This window comes from Salmo salar, chromosome 15, assembly GCF_965601325.2.
Source record: "Salmo salar chromosome 15, fSalSal1, whole genome shotgun sequence".
NCBI classification, from domain to species: domain Eukaryota; kingdom Metazoa; phylum Chordata; class Actinopteri; order Salmoniformes; family Salmonidae; genus Salmo; species Salmo salar.
The window spans coordinates 48,479,044-48,496,227 of record NC_138305.1 but is presented as its reverse complement, the minus strand read 5'-3'; the positions used below and the strand labels follow the sequence as shown (position 1 = coordinate 48,496,227).

At 41.1% G+C, this 17,184-nt stretch overlaps 1 protein-coding gene across 1 annotated transcript in view; it reads right to left on the bottom strand.

Annotated features, from left to right (window-relative positions):
* kcnh5a (potassium voltage-gated channel, subfamily H (eag-related), member 5a) overlaps window positions 1-16,861 on the bottom strand; it is a 98,905-nt gene extending 82,044 nt beyond the window's left edge. Inside the window, exons 1-6 of the mRNA XM_082961485.1 lie at window positions 16,843-16,861; window positions 15,280-15,403; window positions 10,682-10,788; window positions 8,336-8,464; window positions 4,647-4,768; window positions 402-794 (exon numbers count right to left, since the gene is read on the bottom strand). Of these exons, the coding sequence (XP_082817611.1) occupies window positions 402-794; window positions 4,647-4,768; window positions 8,336-8,464; window positions 10,682-10,788; window positions 15,280-15,403; window positions 16,843-16,861 (894 nt within the window). The remainder of the gene's footprint in view (window positions 1-401; window positions 795-4,646; window positions 4,769-8,335; window positions 8,465-10,681; window positions 10,789-15,279; window positions 15,404-16,842) is intronic.
* Window positions 16,862-17,184: the final 323 nt, after the last annotated feature.

Sequence of the window (17,184 nt, the reverse complement as noted above, 5' to 3'; positions counted from 1 at the left end):
AAAGCAAGACTCTGTCTATTGGACTTTAAGTGCATCAAAATTGATTGAACAATATCCCAAGCCCTAGATGTCACCGAAAAGCACCCCATTATTGAAATCTTGGCTGATGTTTAATTGCATTCCACCCATGCTGAGGATTCACCTACTAGTAAGCCTCAGAAGGTAAATGATGCATGTTGCCTGGGAAACAATCAAGCTAAGACTAAAAGTAAATATATCACTGTGCTTCTCTGACATACTTAGACTTAACTGAGCCTCCCCTTTTACTCTCTGACTTGACTGGGGGACCACATTTCAGATCAATCTTTCTGAGGACAAAAAGGTTAAAAAGGTATACTGATTGAGTATGCCCTTGGTCAAAAACTATGGAGAACAACATTTCAAGTATGTTCAGGGCCTACCTCATTTACGTTTTCAAAGGCATTGATGATGTCATAGGGCAGGCAGGACAGCAGGTCAATGACGAACCAGGTCTTCAAGTAGTTCATTCGAATCAGCTTTGGGTCCGAAATGACCTCTCCACCAGGCCCAACGAAGGTGGTGTGGAAGTTGAGCACAATGTCCACAAGGAAGATGACATCTACCACGCTGTCCAGCACGAGCCAGGCCAAATTGTTCTGCTTGGTCTTGAAAGAGACATTGTAGGGCACCATGATGGCTGTGTAGAAGGTGAGGATGAGGATGACCCAGTCCCAGGTGGTCTTAAAGGTGCAGTAATGGAGGATGATGTGGGGCGGCGTCTTGGGCGCCTCCTGCTTGTACTGGGGGAGAATGTCCGAGCCCAGCTGGAGAGCCTGAGGTCCACATAGAAAAGAGGAAGGCTGTTAAAGTAACCCTTTATATTACAATACTGTTTCAGATGTTATTTACCTGATATCTACTTGCAGTGCCAATAATAAGTATTCACCTCCGTTGTGTTACAAAGTGGAATTGAAATTGATTTCATTTAGATTTTCTTTGTCATCGATCTGCATAGACAAATACTCCATAATGTGAAAGTGAAAACTACATTCTATAAATGTTTACAAATGTAAAATTAAATATAAATAACTTAAATGTATTGGTTGTAAAATGATTTACCCCCTTTGTTATGGGCAAGCCTAAGTTAGTTAATGAGAAAAAATTGGGTTAACAAATCACATAATAAGTTGCAGGGGTCAACATGATTTTTGAAAGATTACCCCATACATACAACCTCTGTAAGGTTCCTCAGTCGAGTAGTGAATTACAAGCACGGAGTAAACTACAAAGACCAGGGAACTTTTCCAATGCCTCATAATGAAGAACAGCGATTGATCAATGGGCAAAAGTAACAAATCAGACACTGAATATAAAAATGGGGTAATTATATTATTTTATGCTAATACAATTGTTCTGTGAAAGAGATTCTGTTTAACAGGTAATAACTTTTTTCTCAAAGGTACACCCCTGTTTTCAATACCTTTCAATACCTCACCTGGCGAGGATAACGACACTGAGCCTTTTCCTAAAATGTTTTATGAGATTGGAGATTAAATTGGAAGTGACTTTACACCATTCCACCATACAGAATCTTTCCAGATCCTTGATATCCTTTGTCTGCGCTTATGGACTGCTCTCTTACAATGTTCAAGTCCGGAGACAACAAAATCACACAAAAATAATCAATGGAAATCCAATTTATCAACCCATGGAGGTCTGGATTTGGAGTTACACTCAAAATTAAAGTGGAAAACCACACTACAGGCTGATCCAACTTTGATGTAATGTCCTTAAAACAAGTCAAAATGAGGCTCAGTAGTGTGTGTGGCCTCCACATGCCTGTATGACCTCCCTACAATGTCTGGGCATGCTCCTGATGAGGTGGCGGACGGTCTCCTGAGGGATCTCCTCCCAGACCTGGACTAAAGCATCCGCCAACTCCTGGACAGTCTGTGGTGCAACGTGGCGTTGATGGATGGAGCGAGACATGATGTCCCAGATGTGCTCAATTGGATTCAGGTCTGGGGAACGGGCGGGCCAGTCCATAGCATTAATGCCTTCCTCTTGCAGGAACTGCTGACACACTCCAGCCACATGAGGTCTAGCATTGTCTTGCATTAGGAGGAACCCAGGGCCAACCGCACCAGCATATGGTCTCACAAGGGGTCTGAGGATCTCATCTCGGTACCTAATGGCAGTCAGGCTACCTCTGGCGAGCACATGGAGGGCTGTGCGGGCCCCCAAAGAAATGCCACCCCACACCATGACTGACCCACCGCCAAACCGGTCATGCTGGAGGATGTTGCAGGCAGCAGAACGTTCTCCACGGCGTCTCCAGACTCTGTCACGTCTGTCACATGTGCTCAGTGTGAACCTGCTTTCATCTGTGAAGAGCACAGGGCGCCAGTGGCGAATTTGCCAATCTTAGTGTTCTCTGGCAAATGCCAAACGTCCTGCACGGTGTTGGGCTGTAAGCACAACCCCCACCTGTGGACGTCGGGCCCTCATACCACCCTCATGGAGTCTGTTTCTGACCGTTTGAGCAGACACATGCACATTTGTGGCCTGGAGGAGGTCATTTTGCAGGGCTATGGCAGTGCTCCTCCTTGCACAAAGGCGGAGGTAGCGGTCCTGCTGCTGGGTTGTTGCCCTCCTACGGCCTCCTCCACGTCTCCTGATGTACTGGCCTGTCTCCTGATAGTGCCTCCATGCTCTGGACACTACGCTGACAGACACAGCAAACCTTCTTGCCACAGCTCGCATTGATGTGCCATCCTGGATGAGCTGCACTACCTGAGCCACTTGTGTGGGTTGTAGACTCCGTCTCATGCTACCACTAGAGTGAAAGCACCACCAGCATTCAAAAGTGACCAAAACATCAGCCAGGAAGCATAGGAACTGAGAAGTGGTCTGTGGTCACCACCTGCAGAACCACTCCTTTATTGGGGGTGTCTTGCTAATTGCCTATAATTTCCACCTGTTGTCTATTCCATTTGCACAACAGCATGTGAAATTTATTGTCAATCAGTGTTGCTTCCTAAGTGGACAGTTTGATTTCACAGAAGTGTGATTGACTTGGAGTTACATTGTGTTGTTGAGCAGTATATTTTACATGTGATAAGGCCACACAGAGGGTCAGAGATTATTACAGACACCTGTGATAATCTGAAGGACCTAAAATGGCCACTAGATGTCTTGTGATAGATTACATAAAATCCTTGAAATATACCAACATTTTGTCATTTTACTGGTAAACTTCGAAAGTTTCCAGTAAAATACCTTTCATTTGCGACCATACCCAGGACCCAGTGGAAGAAAAATAGCCCCATAACATCAAAGATCCACCACCATATTTTACAGTAGGTGTGGATTTCTTTTCTGCTTATGCATCCTTATTTTGATACAGAACCCACTACTGGTGTGGGTGGCCAAAGAGCTCTATTTCCATGTAATCTGACCATAGCACCGGTTCCAATCCAATTGTCAATGCCATTCCGCTAACTCCAGGCGTTTACGTTTGGATGATATGAAAATAGAGCTCTTTGGCCATGCACACCAGTGTGTCCAAAGAAAGATGCATATGCAGAGAAGAACCCCATACTTACTATAAAATATGGTGGTGGATCTTTGGTGTAATGGGGCTATTTTGCTTCCACTGATTCAGGGGCCCTCGTTAGGGCCAACGGCATCATAAACTTTATGCACTACCAGGTCACTTTAGTCAAAAACCTGGTTTCCTCTGCCAGGAGGCCGAAACTTACTTCCTTTGAGAGTATTTTTATACATATCTATTTTACCACTTAGACATAAAATCACTTTATAAATCTTCTTTATAGTGTATTAAAATGGTCTAAATGTTAGTTTTGGTCCCATATCGCTTGCACCCAATGACTACATCGAGCTTGCAACTCTACAAACTCGTTGGGTGCATTTGCAGTTTGTTTCGGGTACATTTGTAGTTTGTTTTGGGTATATTTGTAGTTTGTTTTGGGTATATTTGTAGTTTGTTTTAGGCGTATTTTGGGACATTAGTAACTAAAAGGTGATTTTGAGTAATTTTCTTTCTAAATGAACAGAGAAGATGTATCTGAACACTTAAATTCATCCTGATGCTGCCATGATTAAGAAAATGTAAGAATGGATCATGCATGATGATGAGTAAGAAAGGCACAGATGCTAACCTCTCACCATTACCAATAAGAGGAAAGGTTAGCATTTTGGGGAGTATCATAGTTGTGCCTCTAACTTTCTCACTCATCATTATTCATGATTGTTCTCAGAAACATGAGTATTCAGAAACATCTTCTAATCTCACTTACAAAAAAGTGACTCCAAAATGACAACTGACATCATTCACTACTATTGGGCAAGACATGACACAAACACACCCAAAACAAACGCATCTAACGTATTTGTAGAGTCACAACCTTGATATAGCTATTGTGTGAAATTATATGATAATTTGGCCAAATACTTCTGACTTCTTCTGACAGGGGTACTAGGTACATCAAGTGATTTTATGTCTAAATGGTCAAACAGATACGTATGAAAATACCCTCAAATGAAAGGTAACATTGTGAACTGTCGAAAATGCTGTAGTACAGAGCCAACATTTTTAGATGTATCTTGACTGTCCAAATACATATGGTCAGGACTGTATTTTTCTTTTCCAGTGAGATGCTCACCTCAGCCAGTCTGGAGTGCTTGTGGCTGACCTCGTTGACTTGGTTCATGGGCGTCAGCTGCTGCATGTTGCTGCGGCTGTTGCTGGTCAGTGCCCGCGTCAGCCGGGCAAACTTGTTCCATCCTGCCAGAGATGAGCAGAAGACCATTGAGCAAAATCACCACAAAAAAAAGATATTCTCTGACCGCCATTGTCTTAATCTTTCACTGCCTCATATTGAGTCTGCTTCTATCATATATTTACTTACATCAGAGAGGCCATTAGTAAACTTAAACTGTAGGTCTCCTCTTATGGACAAAAACTTCCTGGAAGACCACATTTGTAGGCACAATCTGCAGTGACTCTGGTCTCAGAATATAGGGTCTCCCAGCTTCTATAAAGGATATATAGCTAATGCCATACCACCATTTGGTGTATTGCATGGACAAAAGCGAGAAAGCCTAATTTTCACCACCTGAGGCAATCTAATTCAGATATGATGTGTGTACCAAAGGGGTGTACTACAAAGTGAGTTAGAGGATATAGTTGTCTGATTTGGTCAACAATGAGTTCAACTCGGGATAACCGTTGACACGAAAGTAACTCACCTTTTAGCAAGGTACATTTCTATGGCAACCAATCCTTAAGATCTAACACTAACCTGCTCTGTGGCAGGCTGACTCAGGGCTAACTCCACTTATCCTGAATGAAGTGTTTGAGCCGCGAGTTGAGGACCAAAGAAATCAGATTCCCTCCCTCGCAATGATTGCATCATCATCCAATTTATTTGATTTGATAAAAGTTATTTTATCAATAGGAGTGGGAAAAAAGGTGCACCAATGCACACCAAAGATGGCATTAACAATAAGTAATAAAAGATACCGGGCACCTCTACTAGCCTATTTCACACCATAGCCTGCAGAATTTGCAAGATCATTTTTCTTTTAATGTTGATTTGGCAAATATGGAAATGTGGCACTCACTCACCAATGGATTGGTGTTTCAGCACTGTCTAAATGGCGAATTCAGCTTGCTGGGCTTATCCACGTGTGACATGCGAGCAGTTACAAGCCTGGCTGGAGTTAACGGCAGGTGGAGGATCCTCCTTCATAACATGGATGAAGCCTGAGCTGGAATGTGAAGCTAACTGAAGTTGGCTAACATTATAAAATCCTGAGTAGATCTAGCTGGCATCGTAGTGTACCACTCTGCTCTCCGTCTATAACCTTACATGTCCCTGTCAACAAGCTACAAACATAACCAACGCTCTTTTCTTCTGGAGCTTTTAGAAAGATTGTAATGCCCTGAGGGACCTAATAAGAGTACAACATCTCCTTTTGCCTTCAAACTGAATGGCAGCATTATGGTGTGAGACATGAGAACCCAGCTGAGCATCTCGTTTGATGCAATCCCTATCATACATTATTTAACAGCCAAAAGTTTTCTTTTTAACCACTCTCCCACAGCTTTGGGAGGCTGATGACTTTAGCCTTCGGAGTTTTGGAAAAGAGAGACGCGCAGAATGCATAGTTACAAGTCCAGATTTCTCTCAAATGATCGTTGACTGCTTCTACGCACGCCAATGGTAGGTTTCGCAGATAAAATCTGGTTTGCTTGGATAAATAAAAAAGATGTTAAAGTTCCATTGAAGTCATTTTGGTGAATGTAAACCGATAACAACAAGAACATATGACATCACTAAGCCAAGTCCCTTGTGGACTTTTTTTCTCTGCCCATCACCCCAACAATGCAGAGAAAAGCAAGCAGAGAAATACTGAAGCACAGACACATTAAATCATTCAAGGGTTAAGGGGGTGAACTCAACCATGTTCAATGATTGGTGGGGCGGATTAAAATAGTTTGCTGGCCTGTCTCAGCCCTTTCAGTTCAGCACGCAAATAAAGTGTGAGCCATATGGGAGGGCAAAAAAAGTAACTTATTCAGGCCAACCTCTCTAATGCTAACTGTTTGTTCTGTATACTATGTGTATCACACAGCAGTGTGCTTGCAAGGAATTAAAGCCCCACTACTTGGCTAGCTATAAAGCTGAGGGATGGCAGTGTTTCCCATTTATGCATTTATAATGTAGATGTATGCCCCAGGAAGTCCCCGTCCGCCGGCTGTTTAGAAACAATGCAGTAAATGTTGGGTTATGATGGGGTTAGACAGCTCATGAGACATTCTTCAAGATACAATGGTTATATCATTCATTTAAATTATAAAAAAAACTGCTGTCAAATATCACAGTGGGCCTTTAAACAAATGAAAATTCCAGTTACTTAACATTCAGTCATCCTGACAGTTGGTGTACCCCATTTCTCAACATAATTAACAGAATGAGGTCCAGTTGGCTGTTAAATGAATGAGCATTCCTTTTGTGATGGACATAAGCAGTTGCATCTGTCACTCCATCAAATATGAAGTGAGTTGTCCTTGCCATCTGCTTGCCATTACATACTTAGTCACACTGCTGCACATGATCCCCAGGGATGTGTCGGTGTGGACCCAGGGGGAGACGCACACATCCATCTATTCAGACAAACAACATCTGGGCCAATAAGTACAGTGTGTGGCCATATCACATGTAGCTACAGTATGCCCTGTAAACCAAATATGCTTATGTGAGTGTTTCCAGAACATTTCCTTAGATTGTCAGCAAAGGTGTAAGGACATTGCCAAAAAGTATCAGTATAAACATAAATTCTGTCCAGTTTTACGCATCATCAAACAATGTTCGTTTTAGGGTGCTCAGAACATTCCCTTGATGGTGCAAGAATGTTCACAAAAAGCTATTTTGTTGTTCTTAAAAAGTTCCCAAAACATTCAAATAGACTATCGCATATCCTTTGGCCGTGATGAAGCCAAATATGTTTTCCTTTTGCTTGGGCCAAGAGGGTAAAGGGTTTCTCTCAAATGAAACACCTTATATATTTTGATCACAGCTCTCTGTTGATAGACAAACTACACAGTTTAATGTTGCTGCTAGCAAGAGAGACCAACAAGAGAGAGGAAGGTGGGTGAAGGAAGAGATCTCACACTGCACATAAATCACGTATACCAGAGGAGAGCCCTGTCACTCAGTCTTCCATTCTCTAGAAAGAACCATGGCCAGACATAAGCTGACAGCTTATCTGTCTTGCAACACTCCTCTGCTGCTGAAGTTTGTGGCCTCAAGTGCATAACATGTGATCTCCAAGAAGCCCTCTGCTATCAACCTTGTAGTGATTAGTTAAAAACATCTCTGGGTTTTAAGATGCCAGGACATCCCTTCTCTTATCAAAATAAGGGCAACGTGCAAAGCCTTACAGCATAACTAATGACACCTCTCACCCACTCCATGACCAATGCAAACTTCAGACCCGGATACAAAGCCCCACTTTACAGATCCGCCAGAACGCAACAAAATAAAACATCCAAGCAACCATCAGCCTACTGAACAAGGGACAACAGCATGTTCTATTAGTTGACAGGTAGCAAACTCTTAAAGGATGTGCGAGCCATATACACATCCCAAATCATCAAACAGGTCCTGGGCCAATAATAGATTATTTGAATACATAAAGAAAGCCCACACACAGTATGCCCCAGCTGCTTGGAAGTCACCCACAACACACTAGACAACTTTATGGCTGCAATAGCCTTCATTAGGTCACATGGGAACAGAATATACTTTGTTCAGGCTTTTTACTTAATTGATATTAGGTCTCTCACCCTTGGTGGATTCGTCCTCAATAGGCTGCTTGAAGACAGTTATGTCTTTGAAGGTACACAGGAACAGAACCACCTTGTCGTTCTCATTCCTGATGGGAGCCACCTGCATGTAGAGCCATATGGGCGTCCCTGCAGGAACCAAGGAAGGAGTGTAAAAGGCTACATAATAGGACAATATGTGGTATCATTAGGTAATCTCTGGTACTGCTTTCTATTTAAACACAAATGGTAACTACAGATGTAGGCTCTTAATTTGAGCCAGTTTACTACAGCAGGAATATAAACCTGCAGCAACAGAAAATTGTAATGCAGATTATAATTAATGGACATTTTTGTCGTGGTTCATACATTTCTCATAAGGGGAAATCAATTCTGAAATTTGTAATTGGAAATTACAAACTTCAGAAGCTTTTTAAAACCTAAAATACACTACAAGTTTAAAATTTCCTGCATTGCACAAAAGTTATCCTGCAACAGGGTGATCAAATTAAGATCCTACATCTGTACCTGGTACTAAATGGAGCTTATTGGGGCTTATTTCAATAGATCCCAATGAATACCAAAGAAACAAAGAAGTGTTTTGTTCATAAACTCAGCAAAAAAAGAAAGGTCCCCTTTTCAGGACCCTGTCTTTCAAAGATAATTCGTAAAAATCAAAATAACTTCACAGTTCTTCATTGTAAAGGATTTAAACACTGTTTCCCATGCTTGTTCAATGAAACATAAATAATTAATGAACATGCACCTGTGGAACGGTCGTTAAGACACTAACAGCTTACAGATGGTAGGCAATTAAGGTCACAGTTATGAAAACTTAGGACACTAAAGAGACCTTTCTACTGACTGAAAAGCACCGAAAGAAAGATGCCCAGGGTCCCTGCTCATCTGCGTGAACGTGCCTTAGGCATGCTGCAAGGAGGCATGAGGACTGCAGATGTGGCCAGGGCAATAAATTGCAATGTCCATACTGGGAGACGCCTAAGACAGCACTACAGGGAGACAGGACGGACAGCTGATCGTCCTCGCAGTGGCAGACCATGTGTAACAACACCTGCACAGGATCGGTACATCCAAACATCACGCCTGCGGGACAGGTACAGGATGGCAACAACTGCCCGAGGCTGAGAGAGGCTGGACTGAGGGCTTGTAGGCCTGTTGTAAGGCAGGTCCTCACCAGACATCACCAGCAACAAAGTTGCCTTTGGGCACAAACCCACCGTCGCTGGACCAGACAGGACTGGCAAAAAGTGCTCTTCACTGACGAGTTGCGGTTTTGTCTCACCAGGGGTGATGGTCAGATTTGCGTTTATCGTCAAAGGAATGAGCGTTACACCGAGGCCTGTACTCTGGAGCGGGATCGATTTGGAGGTGGATGGTCCGTCATGGTCTGGGGCGGTGTGTCACAGCATCATCGGACTGAGCTTGTTGTCATTGCAGGCAATATCAACGCTGTTTGTTACATGGAAGACATCCTCCTCCCTCATGTGGTACCCTTCCTGCAGGCTCATCCTGACATGACCCTCCAGCATAACAATGACACCAGCTTTACTGCTTGTTCTGTGCAAGACAGGAATATCAGTGTTCTTCCATCGCCAGCGAAGAGCCCGGATCTCAATCCCATTGAGCACATCTGGGACCTGTTGGATCGGAAGGTGAGGGCTAGGGCCATTCCCCTCAGAAATGTCTGGGAACTTGCAGGTGCCTTGGTAGAAGAGTTGGGTAACATCTCACAGCAAGAACTGGCAAATCTGGTGCAGTCCATGAGGAGGAGATGCACTGCAGTACTTAATGCAGCTGGTGGCTAGACCAGATACTGACTGTTACTTTTGATTTTGACCCCCCCTTTGTTCAGGGACACATTATTCCATTTCTGTTTGTCACTGTCTGTGGAACTTGTTCAGTTTATGTCTCAGTTGTTGAATCTTGTTATGTTCATACAAATATTTACACATGTTAAGTTTGCTGAAAATAAACGCAGTTGACAGTGAGAGGACGTTTCTTTTTTTGCTGAGTTTATATTGTGCAATTACAATTTCACCAAGTTAATATCTGATTATTTCTATGTCATAGAATAGACTGCTACCAATTTTGTATCCCTTTACTTCTAGATATACACCATTGATACTTAGGAATATTGCAGGTGGAATTGTTACATAAAGCACCTTTAAGTGTATAATCATAAAATGTCAGTGAGAATAGAATACTGTAGAATAATGTGTTTTTTCCCTGGAGGGAACTTCAGTAATAAAACGTTTCTAAAAACAGAAGCCACTTTAACCCCATCCTTACAGGGGTAAACCCCTAAGCTAAATTGACAATGATAACTAGTGACATCTTTATACTCACTGTTCTTCTTATAGAGCAGCACTTCAAAGCAATGTGATTCATAGTTATCAAAGGTCTGCCTGACTTCATCTATTGTGTTCTTGTCTGTCAGGTCCCCATACATGAAACTGCGGGAGCCAAAGAAGGAGAGGGTCAAAAAGGCATGGTAGGTAGGGTTAGTTTGAAAGACAGATGGGGAAAACAAAGAGAGAGGGTTAGTCGTGCAAACCTGTGTGGCATGAACATTCACACAACAGACACCATTTTATCACTCACTGAACTGTAATTTTGCTCATGGGATCGTGATGACATTGACTGTCAAATCCTATAGATACAGTGTTTGCGTTGAACAAAAGAGAGGCCTGAGTAAACAAGAGGGAGCTGACAACACGATAACCTCCCAACCCTAGGTGAACTGTGGATGAACATGGAACATTGATGCAACATCAGAGTGATTAACCTTTTAAAAGCTGTGTTTTGAGTGTTTGAGCAGCATTTCCTAAATGTTGGTAGTTCTATCACTCCATATCATGATTCAATATTTCATATTTTGATTTCAACATTAAATTCAAATTCTAAACATCCCTAACCTGCTCTGCGGATGACCATTTTCTGCTCCCTGACTGCGTTGGGTGTGTCCAGTTATACACATCATCACACAATGTTAGTTTTAGGGAGCACAGAACATTCTTCAAAAGTTCCCAAAACATTCAGACAGACTATTGCCCATTCTTTGACCGTGGTGAAGTCAAATGTGTTTTCCTTTTGTTTGGGCCAAGAGGGTGAAGGTTTGCCCCAACAAGAGGCTGTCTACCTGGCCCAGAAAAAAATATTCAAGTGTGTTTAAATTGAGGAGTTGAAGATGTCTAATGTTGGAGATGGTCTTAACCTCAAACCACAAGGCAACACCTCGATTAGGCTGATATAAATCCTTATTATTTTGTTTGATTATTTAGAATGTTAGTGTATTTTTTTCTATATAGCCTACACTTTCTCGTTCTGAACTTAGTGCCTTCAGAAAGTATTCACACCTCTTGACTTTTTCCACATTTTGTTGTTACAAAATACTCTGTTAAAGTGTCAGACAAATGCTAAAAAAAATGTTTTTAATGAAGAATAAAACACTAATATATATCTTGATTGAGTCAATACATGTTAGAATCCCCTTTGGCTTTTTGGGTAACTCTCTAAGAGTTTTGCACATCTTATACAATATTTGCCCATTATTCTTTTTTAAACTCGTCAAGCTCTGTCAAGTTGGTTTTTGATCATTGCTAGACAGACATGTTCAAGTCTTACCACTGAGTTTCAGCAGGCCACTCAGGAACATTCAATGTCGTCTTGGTAAGCAACTCCAGTGTATATTTGGCCTTCAGTTTTAAGTTATTTTCCTGCTGAAAGGTGTCTGTTGGAAAGCAGACTAAACCAGGTTTTCCTCTAGGATTTTGCCTGTGCTTAGTTCTATTCCATTTATATTTATCCCCCCCAAAAAACGATCTAGTCCTTGCCGATGACATGCATACCCATAACATGATGCAGCCACCACCATGCTTGAAAATATGGAGAGTGGTACTCGGTGATGTGTTGTGCTAGATTTACCCCAAACATAATGCTTTGTATCCATGACAAAAAGTGAATTTCTTTGCCACATTTTTTGCAGTATTACTTTAGTGCCTTAATGAAAACAGGATGCATGTTTTGAAATATATGTATTCTGTACAGACTTCCATCTTTTCACTCTGTCAATTAGGTAAGTATTGTGGAGTAACTAAAATGTTGTTGATCCATCCTCAGTTTTATTCTATCAGCCATTAAACACTGTAACTGTTTAAAAGTCACCTGTTGGCCTCATGGTGAAATCCCTGAGCAGTTTCCTTCCTCTCCGGCAACTGTGTTAGGAAGGACAGCTGTATCTTTGTAGTGACTGGTTGTATTGATACACCATCCAAAGTGTAATCAATAACTTCACCATGCTCAAAGGGATATTAAGTGTCTGCTTTGTTTTTTACCCATCTACCGATAGGTGCCCTTCTTTGCGAGGCATTGGAAAACCTCCCTGGTCTTTGTGGTTGAATCTTTACTTGAAATTCACTACTCGACTGATCTTACAGATAATTGTATATGTGTGGGATACAGAGATGGGTAATCATTTAAAAAATCATGTTAACCACTATTACTGCACACAGAGTGAGTCCATGCAACTAATTATGCGACTTGTTAAGCACATTTTTACTGAGCATATTTAGGCTTGCCATAACAAAAGTGTTGAATACTTATTGACTAAAGACATTTCAGCTTTTAATTTTGTATTAATTTCAAAAAATGTGGGGTATTGTGTGTAGATCAGTGGCACACAATCACAATTTAATCTACTTTAAATTCAGCCTGTAACACAACAAAATGTGGAAAAAGTCAAGGGGTATGAATACTTTCTGAAGGCACTGTACAACACGGGTGGGATATAAGGATGGGTAGGGTTTCGTGACAATGACCACAAGAGCCGCTCACCAATTTGACAGCTCCAACGTGTTATACCTCCGACATCGCCTAAAGAAAAAAAACAATCATATGCTATGCGATTGTCAGTTACCGCCGGTTAACACTGATCTGATCTAGGCCTAAGTCTACAAATTAAAGCCACTTCCGTCAATCCCTCCCATCCTCTCCAACCTTTATCTCCCATCATTCTGGTTACACTGATCACTATCAGGTGAAAAATCAAGTATTTTTATGGAAGATATCCCCATAGCAACAGCTTTTGTATCTTTGCCTATTTCTTAGGAAGGACAGTGTGCAGCAAGTGGGGGTTATTTTCAGAAGCCTCAGTACTGTCAGTGTCTGCAAGTTCAGTGTGCCCAGCTTCAGTAAAGAAACGTAAGCACTCTTGCTATGTGTCAAAGTATCTATTTGGTTCTGTGAGCATGCATAGACATCAAGGCATGGCAAAAATGAGGAGGGAGGGGTGTTGTAAATTTCATGGGGACAATTTAATGCTCCATCTCCTGCATGACAGCAAATCCCACTCCTTTGGGCATTACAAGTGTGCAGGACACCCTAATTAAAATACTTTAAATCGAGAATGTATCACGTCAAAGATATCTCACCATTTCCTCTCCAACAGTTTATAACCCATTAACGTTACTATTTATACAGTATGAATTACGCCTCCTCTCCCACCTCAGCACAAGCAAGCTGATGTTAGACTGTTAAATTGCCAATCCTTGCTTATATACACAAGGACAAGCCAGCTGTTTCGGCCAAGTAATTGAGCCTTCTTAATCGGAGTGATTCGTTAATATTAAATCCTGTATACAGGGCCCCCAGGACTGGAGCAGAGAAATCTTAGATTATACTATACAAATATACTGAACATTCCACCAAGTACAGACCGAGTTACAATTATCATTATTGTTTCATGAGTTCTTTGAGAGGGAAAAACAAAGTGTTAAAACAGCAGCAACTTATAACTGCACAATTTGCACATGCATTATCAAGTATTATTCACATAGGAAGTTGTTCAGCACTGTCAGTACATTTTTTGCATACATACACTGAGCGTACAAAACATTACAAACACCTGCTTTTTCCATGACAGACTGACCAGGCGATTTCAGGTGAAAGCTATGATCCCTTATTGATGTCACTGGTTAAATCCACTTCAATCAGTGTAGCTGAAGGGGAGGAAACAGGTTAAAGGATTTTTAAGCCTTGAGACAATTGAGACATGGATTGTGTATGTGTGCCATTCAGAGAGTGAATAGGCAAGATAAAAAATGTAAGGGTCTTTGAACGGGGTATGGTAGTAGGTGCCAGGGGCACTGGTTTGAGTGTGTCAAGAACTGCAACGCTGCTGTGTTTTTCACGGTCATCAGTTTCCCGTGTGTATCAAGAATGGTCCACCACCCAAAGGACATCCAGCCGTCTTGACAACTGTGCGTAGCATTGGAGTCAACATAGGCCAGAAAGTGTGGAACACTTTCGACAACTTGTAGAGTCCATGGCCCCAACAAATTGAGGCTGTTCTGAGGGGAAAATGGGGGAGGGGGGTGAAACTCAATATTAGGAAGGTGTTCCTAATGTTTTGTACACTCAGTGTATTTGTTTACAGATTTGTAAACATAAAAAATGTTATGAAAAGAAAAGCATGTGTGGAAGGGGTCAGGAATATAAGTACTACATAGATGCTTCACAAATCATCTATAACTGTATATCATGCTGTATATTCATAATGTGACATAACCATTCATTTATTTGTTCACATTTATTAATCTTTTATAGAACATGAAATAAGGTTACAGATAATTTGTGATTTATGCAGTGCTTACAAAGCCTATATGAATGCTTTATGAATCCAATCAATCAAACCTGACAGCAGAGGGGTTCTAATTAAAGCAATTTTTTTATTCAACTGTTTGTTTTTAAATGTGATCACAGAGCAATTGGATATTCTACATATACCTTGTGTGTACTAAAACTGGACTGTGAATGACCTGCTTTAGTCCTTTTCCCACTGTCAACTCACATTACATGCATGTGCAAACCGTCCGTGGATGTGTTAAGCTTCTGTGAACAGTAGAAATAAATGGGTGACAGGACAGGGACAGAGGCCCAGTTCTTACCTGCATGTACTGCTCCTTTGCATGACTTCTGCCCTGTGGTACCCCGACAGCTTACAAAACCCATCATTACTGTATACTACTGGCCATTCCACTATCTGGGCATTCCCCAACAGGAAACTTGTTTCTGAAACACAGCCATGGAAAAAAGCAGAAAATCTAAAGAATTATAGAAAGTGAGTTCAGTCCCAAATCCCAAAATGTACACAATTGAAGATAAATAACAAGTAAACCCACATTGCGGTTTAAGAGGTGATAACCACTTTAAAACTGACAGACCTCTCAAAATGTTCCAACTGTGGTCATTGTTATTGGATATTGACATGAAACCACACCTGCCCTCAAAATAAAGTGTTAACATTTGGAGCCTGTGCTGTGGAAAAATCCCATTGTTCCTTCACCACTTTTATCGCTAAATATGGAAATGGTAAATGGGTTGTTTGGGTATTTTGGGGTTGTTTTGAGTAGTTTTGAGTTATTAGTAGGACGCCGTAAATAACCTTGTTTTGTTTACACCCTGAACACTGTCTAATTAATCACAAGGCTAAACATAATTTGTTTTCTATGGTGCAGGAGAAATTTGATAATGCCTGTGCAGATTTGTGTCATATACAGGATTGATCATTTGATCTCATCTCGTTATCCTGCAAGGCAACTTTTGAAATAGTTTATGTTGATTTAGACTACAGTGAGCAATAGTTTCCCATTATTGGTTCTGGTCCTTTAAATGGTATACAACTGTGTGAGAGAAGAGAGGTTCCTTGCCCTAGATTGCAAACTGCCATCTGCCCAAAAAACCATCCTACTTAGATCACAGAAATAATACCAATAGGCCTATTAGTGTCTACAATGCATATGGGGAGCTGTAACATACTGTACAGTATTTGCTACATAGGGCATCGTACTATGGTGCCATACTATTCATGTTCTCTGTTTATTCTGACATCCCATTGCTCTTACAATTAGCTCTGAGTTGCTACAAAGAGATGTGTAACTACCTCTGTCGTCTCCCTAATCCACCCAGACTTACTGTCTTATGAACTCTAAAAGCGCCAACATATTTATATATTTGAAAGCTCCAAATTGGTAATGATTGCAGAGACACTGTCTGTCAAGCAGTAGCACTTTTCATGTTATGAATCTCTTGTAACACAAGCAAATGGTTTAAATTCCCCACCTCCAATGTTTTTTTTAATAATAAATATTTATAATAAAATAATCAATAATATATTTTTTCAATGTTCCCACATTTGAAGTTACATTTTATGTTTAAAAATATATGTTTTTAAAAGTTATTTTGATCAATTTCATCCACAGCAACTTGTCAAACTTTTTCTGTTATTAATTGAAAGTGTGTTTCTGTGATACTCAGAGGCTGAGAAATTGGCGATTTAGCTAATCTGACCTGAGAGGAAGAGGCAAAGTCCACGAAAATAACCCCACAGAGTGAATAATTTTTGTACGGAAGTCAATGAGAATGTCGAATTTGGTCAACAAAGAATAGAATTGCTAATTTGCTACGTGAGGCTTGATCTAATAGAAGTTTCGGAATAGTTAGGTTCTTACTAGGCTCGTCGTGAACCATGCTTCCCTAAAACAGTAAGCCTGGGTAAGTTCCACGGCAGAACTCAGCTAAAGTGGGGTCGAACCTCGATGTAAATCAGTGACGTCTCACAACACGTCAAAACAAGGAAATGGCTTGCTTGGGTGGATCTCCAAAGGTGCTCACCAAATTAGTGCGTGAGCACAAAAAAATGTCAAAACAAGCACTGGTGACAAAACCTTTTAGTGTTTGCAGCACATTGGTTTTCAAAGCATTTCTGTTATTTCGAGATGAGCTAAAGCTGCAGCAAGAAGGGAGAAATGGTTTACAATGCTGGCCATATCAATATTTTTATGTTGATATTT